The sequence below is a fragment of the Parasteatoda tepidariorum genome, chromosome 10, assembly GCF_043381705.1.
Source record: "Parasteatoda tepidariorum isolate YZ-2023 chromosome 10, CAS_Ptep_4.0, whole genome shotgun sequence".
Classification (NCBI taxonomy): domain Eukaryota; kingdom Metazoa; phylum Arthropoda; class Arachnida; order Araneae; family Theridiidae; genus Parasteatoda; species Parasteatoda tepidariorum.
Genome location: NC_092213.1, coordinates 14,048,957 through 14,060,056, shown reverse-complemented (window position 1 = coordinate 14,060,056; position 11,100 = coordinate 14,048,957). Strand labels below are relative to the sequence as shown.

Below are 11,100 nucleotides of genomic sequence, written 5' to 3'. Positions count from 1 at the left end.
ATCATAAGATTCTGCAAAATAATTTATTACCGAAAAATATTATATTTTTATTTGTATCTTCATAATTTTGTGCAAAATACACTTGTTGTTTTCAAAGCTAAATTATTTTTGTCAACAAATTTTTTTCTCCCAAGTTTTTCGTAGGCACGTGCCTATAGGTTAATCCGGCCCTGACTACTCCATAAGCCTTTGAAGGTGCGTCTGCAAATCCGTGCAACACTGCGAACCTTGCATGAAACATCTAGGAACATGAATGGATTCTATATCTGGAAAAGTTTTCCCATTGTTTGGACACATCTGGAGATAGTATTTCATTCCAGTCCAACAGCCACAATTGCTACATGAATATTTTAGCTTTGGCAATGACAGGTCATAGATACAAGCTATTTGTGAAAGCACATCTCGTTTGGTGTAGTTGTAATCTGGAGGTAACCTTATAAGTAAATGAATCAGTTAAACTGTTCCAAGACATTCCTAAAGTTTTGACCATTATCTCATCAGAATTTCGGTCAAGCGAGAATTTCTTAAGTTTCGTTGATGAAGTCTTGTTGGAGCACCATATGTGCAAAGTCATGCCTCTTCGTTGAAGCAGCTGTGTTAATTCTGATTTGAGTTTTTCGTACTCGCTAAGTTATGGAGCACCAGAGAGGCAATCATCCATATAGAAATCTTGAAGTACTGTCTTTGACCCTAAAGGAAAGTCCTTTTGCTCATCTAGGGCAAGTTGTTGCTAAGTATGGAGCGGATGCGGTTCCGTATGTAACAGTTCGCAACTCATGAACCTTAGTTGGTACGGTTTTACTGTTCTTCCATAGAATTCTTTGAAGCTTGGTTTGCGAAGGATTTACCTCTATCATCCTGAGCATTTGTTTTATATCTGCTGTAAAAGCATAAGCGTGTTTTCTAAATCTAATTAGGATCGGTAAAAGATCTTCCTGAAGCACTCCTCCCTTGCACAGTAAATCATTTAAAGAATGTCCACTAGACGTTTTTGAACTCGCGTTGAAAACTACACGAAGTTTAGTAGTTTTGTTTGATGGGAGTAACACACCGTGATGTGGTAGATAGTATCCAGTTTCGACATCTGAATTTTCCTTCACCTCTTCTATATGTTGTAATAATTTATATTCGCTGAGGAAATCTGAATAAAACGTTTGCATGGCGGGATCGCGTTCTAAATGCGTCCATAACTGATCTAGTCTTTTTGATACGACTGTCTAAGAATTTCCTAGCATTTCTTCGGAAAAATCAAGTTTGAATGGCATTTCTACAACGTATCTACCATCCAGTTTTCTATAATACGATTTCGCGAAATGTTCGTCACAATACTTTCTGCAAGTTTCGTTTGTTTCGATTTCCCAAAAGTGTTTGAGAGTTTTATGAAGAATGTTTAAGTTTCTAGTTAAAAAAACAATGTTTTGGAGTGTTATAAAAATTATTGTCTGAAACAAGATAACCGAAGCAACTTGATTGAAAGAATAAGCTGTCTGCCAGTTTCATTTTATCGTCATTCAATAATGAAAAGATAATTCTACGCCTAATAGAATGTCTATTTTTTTGAGGAATAAAAAATGATGGATCAGCTAATTTAACTTCCCTGGGAATGTTTAAGTTCGAAGCATTTAATTTTTTAGAAGGTGTGAAATTTGTTTTATTGGGAACAATTAATAAATCTATTTCGCTATGCGAATCCTTATTTTCATTCGATAAAAAAGCAGATACTTTTTTCTTTATATTTAATGATCTATCATTCAAACCGCAAACCGGAGTGATTATTTTTTCTTTTTTCAATCCCAAGAAGTCTGCTGCGAAAGAGGAGAGGAAAAAACTCTCGCTAGCTGAGTCAAAGGACGCCTCTTCAGGGTTTGAATTATATCCCCATACATCTCTGACCTATATTATTGCTGTGTTCATCAAACTGACTAATGTTTGACGGTGTGTGACGATTTAATTTTTTCTTACAAACGAAACAAGAACCTTTAGAGTTACATTTGGATAATAGGTGAAAATCACTTAAACAATTTTTACAAAAGCGATTCTTTTGTAACTAAATCTAACCTTTCGCATAACTTCATTTCTTTAAATGCATTGCAATGATATTGCACGTGTTTGTATTTTATAAGCGATACACAATTTAGGACATCTTAGGAGATTTGTTTGTTTTGACAAAAAAAGATTTCGATGTATCGGGATTAAATTTAGATGGAATGTTAGTTCGAATATTGTTTAAAATTTGACATCTCCTTTCTAAGAATTCGAGAAAATTATCAAATTCAGGCATATCGTTGTGTTTCAATATTTAATAATAAGAGTTGAATAATTTATCTCGTTCGAAATCAAAGATTTTTAATGATCTGAGGTTCTTCAAAATGTTATCCAATATATTACGAAGATCTTTGCCTGATTCATGCTTTAAGGGATGGTTATTTAAAATGTTTTTGATGTGACAGTCAACAATTATTCTTTTGTTTTCGTAGCGTTGTTCTATTGCTTTAAATAGAGAAGGAAAGTAATCGTTAACAGTTTCTATGATTTTAGAAATAATGCAGTTTTTCATGGTCAGAAAGTTCAAGAGTTTCACTAATTGGGTTATTGAATTGCGTTTTGAACAAGTTCCATTCTTCGAATTTTCCGCTGAAAAACGGAAATGGGATTTTCGGAAGTTTAAACGCTTTTTTAGGCTGATCAGTGATAATAGAACTATCACCACTTTGATTTTGCGCATTGTCAATGTTTATAGTTTTTAATTAATAGAGGTTTTGAGTTACCTCTAATTTTTGAATGTCGTCATCCACTTCGAAGAGAGAGACCTGGACTTTCTGAAAATCTTTTTCCTCTACGATTTTGTAGTAGTCATCTTTTAGCGTTTCGAATTTTTGTCGGATACTAAGCACAATATCCAATTGAGCCAGGAGCTCAGAAATGTCCATATTGTCTTGTCTTTCTGTGAGGGCATTATTTAATTTCGTCAGTTGGCGTTTTATGCTGCCCCGCTTGCGGTTTAGCGCTATTATATTTGCCATATTTTGTTGTTGGAATGAATTAGTTATTAAATTCAATCATAAAGAGTTAAGTATTCCGTATATTCCATAGGATCTGGATCACCTCCGGCTCGACGGACCAAACTGTGCGGAGGTAGCATAAATGAAGAGTAAGCTTTTTTTTAAAATTGAAATGAGTTTATTAGCGTTTTCCTTTTCGGGTGTAGATGAATGGACTGTAATGGCGTACAAAAACATAGACTGCTTGCTAAGTTGGCGTAATTACAGTGCGCCATAGGGAGATGCTCCATCACTAAGAGCGTAATTTACAGATACGGAACAGTCCCTCAAGACATAAAAATAGTGCATGCTAAAAACTCATGGGTGTGAATTTTGAGATGCAAACGAGACTTCATTAGTGAAATAATTTACTCGCAAAAAATCTCCCTATCCTTTTCTCAATCGCATCTTTGGAAACGCAGTTGCGGTTTTCTACAAAGCAGTATAAATGCTTTCGTAAAATAATGCCCCAAGATTCTGGACATCAGGTGTGTTGAAGTAGGCAACCGATAACGTAAACAACTCTTACCGCAAATATGCACTTGTTTGTTGAATAATTCTTTGCTGAGATAAACTATTATACCATACTTTCTTACCTATACCGATAGACGACATTAATTAACCCTATTTGTCTAAAGAAAAGCTTTAAAAAAATTGCTTCTGATTTGTTCCTACTTGGCTTAAATTTATAAGCCTGTGTATCCATAATCATTCAAATGTAAAGTGAATTACCATCGTAGTAATGGAAACAATATAGAAAGCGCTTTAGAAACGTTATTTTCACGCAGATCTAATTCATATATTATCTTCTTTATGCAGAGAAAAATAGATGTGAATGATAAAATATCTTCTTGCTGACAGTAAATAAAATTCATATTTTGCGTGCATTTTTTTTTTTAAAAAAAGGACAGTGTTTTCTGTACTATTTATATCATCAATAAACTATTCATTAAGTGTGTGTCGTTTCTTTCTGGCAAAAGGCAACAATATTAAAAGCAATCTCATTCTATGTTCCCAGTAAAATTCTATGTTGTGATACTTACAGCAAATACTATCTGTGCAATGTGTGTCATAGTTGCAATGATGTTCTGACGGGAAAATATTTACACGTATGGAAATTTAATGTTTGTAGTTTGTGTGTTCATAAGTTTCCAGGAGTAGTTCATAATTATACTTTATTGTGAAACATTATACTTCGGTTCTAAAAAGTGTACCTAAAGAAGTAGTTTCATTTACTTGTTTTGAGTTCATAATATGAAAATAATTTATTTAAGCAGTCATTGTGATCAAAAGAATAATTTGATTTAAGTAACACTTTAAACGGGCTTTTCATGCAGTGCATTATTAAACAGTTGCAGATAATTAAGATGTCTGTCACTTTCATAAAACACATATGATTTGACATTTATACACAAGAAATTTATATTGTGATTTTCCAGTTCATACTGAGAAAATATTTTCTGTATTCTGTTAAGGCAATTTAATAGAATTAAACGTTTTTGGCCTTCTCATATTTCTTTTAAGTTTGTGAAGGTAAAAAAAGAATTTTTTTCTTCTTTTGATTTTCTTCATTTATAATGAATTATATTTCTGCAGCGTCTGTGTGAATAAATTACTAATGAAATCAAATTTAATAATTTCATGTTCAAAACATTTAATATCATTGTTCATGTTCATTTTTATATAATATGTCTTCCTAATAGCAAATAACATTAATTTTACTCGTGATAAGAAAACATAATGTGAAATAATTTAGTTTTGTATCTGGTATGTTCAACAATTATTAAAGTAAATTGAGAAAAATAGAAAATATTTATATCTCAATTTAATTTAAATTAATTTTTTCACAGATGCATCTAGAATATCACAGATGCAATAGATCTCAACAGATGCACAGAAATCATATGCCTGCAGTAAGGTGATCATATTTCTACACTATTATATTTTACTTAGTTAAAAACTCAGTCTAAGTAAAAACTTGATACAGCATGCTCTTTTTTGTATCATGTTATTAAAGATCTAATTTAATTCAGAATAATTATCACCCTGTAAGTAAACCTTATTCTTGTTATACTAACAAGAGTTTTTCAGGAAAAAGACCGACTAAACACTAAAATTCAGTCTGGTGAAAAATCTTATTCTTGTAGTTATTTAAAATACGGGTTTTTCACAAAAAAGTAATCTGACAAGTCGTGTTCATACTGGTGAGAAACCTTCTTGTAGTATATGTTATAAGAGTTTCAGAAAAAAGTAATATGACTAAGCATAGTCATACCCATACTGGTGAGAAGCCTTATTCTTGTAGAATATGTAATAAGAGTTTTTCAGAAAGAAGTGCACTGACTAAACACAGTCTTGTTCATACTGGTGAGAAGCCTTATCCTTGTAGTATATGTAATAAGAGTTTTTCACTAAAAAGTAATCTGAAAAAACACGGTAGTGTTCATACTGGTGAGAAGCCTTATTCTTGTAGAATATGTAATAAGAGTTTTTCTCAAAGGGAGCATTTGAATAAACACAGTCTTGTTCATACTGGTGAGAAGCCTTATTCTTGTAGTATATGTAACAAAAAATTTTCACGAAAAAGTCATCTTACTACTCACAGTCGTGTTCATACTGGTGAGAAGCCTTATTCTTGTAGTATATGTAATAAGACTTTTTCTCAAAGTGAGCATCTGAATAAACACAGTCTTGTTCATACTGGTGAGAAGCCTTATTCTTGTATTATATGTAATAAAAGTTTTTCACTAAAAGGTAGTCTGATAAAACACAGTACTGTTCATACTGGCGAAAAGCCTTATTCTTGTAAAATATGTAATAAGAGTTTTTCTCAAAGGGAGCATTTGAATAAACACAGTCTTGTTCATACTGGTGAGAAACCTTATTCTTGTAGTATATGTAACAAAAATTTTTCACGAAAAAGTCATCTCACTATTCACAGTCGTGTTCATACTGGTGAGAAGCCTTATTCTTGCAGTCTTTGTGATAAGAGTTTTTTTCAAAGTGCGCATCTGAATAGACACAGTGGTGTTCATACTGGTGAGAAGCCTTATTCTTGTAGTTAATCTAATAAAAGTTTTTGACTAAAAAGTTATCTGAGAAAACACTGTCCTGTTCATACTGGTGAGAAGCCTTATTCTTGTATTATATGTAATAAGAGTTTTTCAGAAGGAGTGTAACTGAATGAACACTATCATGTTCATACTGGGGAGAAGCCTTATTCTTGTAGTACATGTAATAAATGTTTTACAATAAAAGGTAGTTTGAGAAAACAGTCATGTTCATACTAGTGAGAATCCTTATTCTTGTATTACATATGTTATAAGAGTTTTTCACGAAAATTTTGTTTGACAAACCACAATTGGGCTCATATTGGTGAGAAACCTTATTGTTTGAAATTAAATTATAATTGTAAATAAACGGATCATTTTGAGAAAGGAAATATTTTAATAAAGATTATAACATGAGAAAAACTTTGTCTGAAAAAAAAGACGCTTCTATTGATATTTTTTTAAAATTACAACAACAACTGTTGCCAAAAACAGATGAACAAATAAGGCAATACATCATTTAGATAACTTGCAGTAACCTGGTTGGTTGATTCTATCATCGTTGGTTTTATTGATTAATCATTACTTTATGTGTACAATATTTGGCTAAAAATATGCCTTATGCCCTGTTCTGGTGTTTTATATAACTTTCACTCCCCCTTACCGGGGCACGGGAATGATCATTACACATATACATTATATATCACAGTTATTCTATAAGACCTAACTGAGTCTTCGAAATGTTTTTTGTTAAGAGGTCAGCTACATTATCCCTAGTGAATTAATATATTGAAACTCAAAAATTTTTTGATCTACATTGTCACGTATGAAATGATACCTAAGATCTCTGTGTTTCTCCAATCAGATGTAGTTTGATTTTTAGCTATGAACATAACTGCCTGGTTATCAGCATTTATTAGCATGGTAGGTGGTACAACATTTCTTTACCGAGCTCAAACAGTAAACTCTTTGTCCACAATACTTCTTTGCTGGCATGGGTCATTGCCAGGTATTCAGCTTCTGCAGAAGACAATGCAGTGCAATATTGTTTCTTACTGGTCCAAGACACCGCAGCACCCCCAAGAATGACCACGTAACCACTAAATGATTTTCTGTCAATGCAATCTGCTGCCCAGTCTGCATCGGAAAAAACTTCTAGCTTCTTTCGAGTTTCTCTATATGTCAAACAAAGATGTTTTGTATGTTTAAGATACTTGAATAAGTGTATGACACTTCGCCAATGGTTTTCAGAATATCTTTCGTTAAACTGGCTCATATAAGTTGAACTATAAGCAATATCAGGGCGGGTACCACAGGCAAGGTACAGTAAACTGCCTATGGCCTGTCTGTATGGAATTTTGTTCGATGTTTCTTTAGTTTCCTTCCACTCATCATCGGTTAACTTATAGTGTTTAACGCTAGGGTCTAAGGGAGTTGATGATCCTCTGAGTAAGGTTGCATCACAGGTTTTCAATACTTCTTCAACATAGGATGATTGGTCTAAGGTTAAAGATCCATCAGCATACCTTTTTACTTTCATCAATAAAATTTCACCTGCTTCTCCAAGATCTCTTGCTCTAAACTTTTGTTTAACCTTAAGTTTAAACATATCTATGACTTCTGGATTTCCAACAATAAGCATATCATCAACATATATGCCATGGTAAAGTGTTTAATTTGAATGATAGTAAATGCATGGATCACTTTTAGAACGTGTTAAGCCATAATCTTTCAAAAAGATGTCGAGACACGCATTCCACTCTCTTCCAGATTGTTTCAATCCATATAGGCTTCTTTTAAGGTGGCAGACAAGATGTTTTTTGCCTGCCACTATGGCTCCTTTAGGCTGTTTCATGTAAATGTCTTCTTTTAAAGTACCATTTAGGTAAGCAGCAGTTATATCCATTTGATGAATATTCATTTCGAATTCCACAGTTAGTGCCAATAAGATCTGATAAATTTTAATTTGATCACAGGAGAGAATGTTTCTTGAAAGTCAATTCCAGGGACTTGCATGTAACATTTTGCTACCAGTCTAGCTTTAAATTTATCACAATCTCCTGTCTAAGCGTTCTTTTTCCGAAATATCCATCTAGATTTGATAAACTTGACATTTGGTGGTTTGGTAACAAGTTCCCACATTTGAGCACTACGTAAGTTTTTAATTTCTTCATCTATGGCTCTTTGTCACAAATTTGCTTCTTGTGATGTTAGAGTTACCAATGTTACAGGGTCCCTTTGGAATTGTTTTGCATTTGCGGAACATGCTTCTTTTGCCTTGTAAAATACATAATCTTGCAAGAGTGCAGGGGTTTTAATAGCTAAAGCTTTTTCAAAAAAGAATTATCTAACTAATTACAGTTATGTTCACGCTTTTTAAAAGCCATATTCTTGTTTAATGTTAAAAGATTCCTCTTTTTTTTCCGCTAAAGGTCCATCTAATTTATTGTAGTTTTATTCAGACAGGTAAAAACTTTACTGTTTTTGTTTTCACTGGTGAGAAACCTTTTTGTTGTAGTATAATGGAATGAGAGTTTTTCTCAGAAATGTCATCTGACTTAATACAGTATTGTTGATACTAGTGATACACAATATTTTTGAAGTATGTGATAAAATAGTTTTTTTTAAATAACAGGGATCTAAACGTTTGCATTCATGTTCATATTGGTTTTAATTTACCTTGATTACTGGATTATATTACTTGATTTGCTACTAGTTATGGTCCCGCAGTGATCGTTAAGACATGGTTCCCAGAAGATCACCGAATCAAGCATCACTGGCTGCGGTCAGTGTGCGGGTGGGAGACCACTTGGATCAGTCTGCGTAGGGACCGAGGGTGTGCGGTATGGGTCCTCGTTAAACTGTTCTACCGCAAAGTGCTCGACTTCGCGTGCAGGTCTTTGGGCTACCGAGGCGGGGTATCCCCTCTGCAGAGGATCAAAATTGTGATGGCTTGTCTTTGGATCATCCTCAGGGATGTTCCCCAGACCGTCGCCAATAGCCCATTGTTGTAAATTTTTTTTCTTTTCTTTTAAGGAGTAAAAAATAAATACAGATAAAAGTAATTTACATTTTTTATTTATGTATTTGTTTTCTTATTTAGTTTGATAAATGGAGAGGCAAATTACAGAATCTATAGTAAGATAAAAGAAAAAGGGTAGCAGGAGTACAAGAAAAACTTGGATAACTTCAGATGATTCGGTAATTACATTGACCAAAAGTCATTTTTTTATAATTTTAAAGAGTCAATCCTTTTCTGTCCCTCTCACGATGCAATGACTTATGTTCCCGTAAAAATATTAAGTTCTTCAACACTGTGGCTAACCACTTTGATCAGTCTGCGATGGAAGGGTAAGCGGTATCGTTTTTTTTTTTCTGGAACTGTTCTAATGTAAAGTGCTGGACTTCTCGCTCAGGTTGTTGGGCTACAAAGCGGGAGAGCCATCATATTCAGGGTTGTTTTTCTGACCGTCTCCGATAGCACTTTGTGACGCATAGTGCAACATCGACTGTTGTAAGACAGAGGAAATTGTAAATTTTGCAATGCATGATGGGAAATCTCATAAGTTTCAATTCAACTGAAACACTTGAGTCGAAAATGATAAATTGGTCTATTTGTTGTAGTTCATTTACGTCGCAATAGAGGTGCACAATGGGCTATTGCAGTGCTGATAGTGTTTCGGAAAAAATCCATATTTTTCGCTAACCGTGATCCGGAAGTTTCCGGAGATCGAATGTTCAGACGTTTAAAAAAAGCATTGATCACAAAAGTTTCCGGAAATCAAATTTTCAAAGGTGGAACTTTAAAACACAGTTTATTTTATTTGTTTGTAAGGGAGAGCCAGATACTTCATAAGCTTATATTCAAGATTAATATTAATTTTTTATCAGTAAATAGTTATAATAAACTCAAGAAAGAAAGACATATTTGTAAATTTCAATTACTTCTCCAGGTCATCATAGATATGTGTAAAATTTTAAATATATTTTAAGTAAACTAAGAAATATTGAGAAAAAAGAAAAAACCTTGTTTAAATTTTTTTCTAATTTTTCGATTTAAATTTTTTTGTTACTTAAGAAATTTTCCGGAATTTTGACTTGGGCTCACAATCACCCTTACTATTGGCGACTGTCTGGGAAACCGCCCTCAGGATGATCCGAAAACGTGCCATCACAATTATGATCCTCTGCGGAGGGGATGGCACCCCAGCTTTGGTATCTCGACGACCTGCACGCGAAGTCGAGCACTTTACGGTAGAGCAGTTTAACGAGAACCCATACCGCACACGCTCGGTCCCTACGCAGACTGATCCAAGTGGCCTAGTCCCGCAGTGGACTGATCGTTAAGACACGGTTCCCAGCAGATCACCGAAGTCAAGCATCACTGACTGCGGTCAGTGTGCGGGTGGGTGACCACTTGGATCAGTCTGCGTAGGGACCGAGGTTGTGCGGTATGGGTCCTCGTTAAACTGTTCTACCGTAAAGTGCACGACTTCGCGTGCAGGTCGTCGGGCTACCGAAGCGGGGGTGCCATCCCCCCTTCAGATGATCAAAATTGTGATGGCATGTCTTCGGATCATCCTCAGGGATGTTTCCCAGACCGTCGCCAATAGCCCATTGTGCAGCTCTAGTGCGGCGTAAATTAACAACAACAACCAAGTGACCGCACACTGAACGCAGCCAGTGATGCTTGACTTCGGTGAATGTGGGAATTCTGAGATGCAAACGAGACTTCATCAGTGAAATACTCGCAAAAAATCTCCCAATCATTTTCATCCTTGGACAAGCATAGGTGGTTTTCTACAATGCAGTATGAATGCTCTCTTAAGAAAGAATAAGCTGATATTCTGTAGTAGCTTTTTCTACTTTTTATAAAAACTGTCCCAAGATTCTGGACATCAGGTGTGTTGAAGTAGGCAACCGATAACGTGAGCAGATATGCACTTATTGGAGAGGAGGACCGCAGAGCTACCCTCTTCATCCATAATTTTGTCAAGCACAGAAAGAAT

At 34.5% G+C, this 11,100-nt stretch overlaps 3 protein-coding genes across 4 annotated transcripts in view; 1 reads left to right on the top strand and 2 right to left on the bottom strand.

Moving 5' to 3' along the window:
* The window catches only part of LOC107449418 (uncharacterized), a 314,197-nt gene that overhangs the window by 161,688 nt on the left and 141,409 nt on the right, over positions 1-11,100 (bottom strand). The window lies entirely within an intron of this gene.
* Positions 711-1,160, bottom strand: LOC139426806 (uncharacterized). Its single transcript, XM_071186888.1, has one exon. It carries the CDS (start codon positions 1,158-1,160, stop codon positions 711-713), a length of 450 nt encoding a protein of 149 aa, XP_071042989.1.
* Positions 3,218-11,100, top strand: part of LOC107443064 (zinc finger protein 845-like) — a 12,315-nt gene continuing 4,432 nt past the window's right edge. The window contains exon 1 of the mRNA XM_071186887.1: positions 3,218-6,101. Coding sequence (XP_071042988.1) covers positions 5,297-6,101 — 805 coding nt within the window. The 5' untranslated portion in view covers positions 3,218-5,296. The remainder of the gene's footprint in view (positions 6,102-11,100) is intronic.

What these genes read in the sequence shown, in the direction of transcription:
- LOC139426806 (XM_071186888.1), bottom strand. Translation starts at nt 1,160, where the DNA reads ATGCAAACGTTTTATTCAGATTTCCTCAGCGAATATAAATTATTACAA.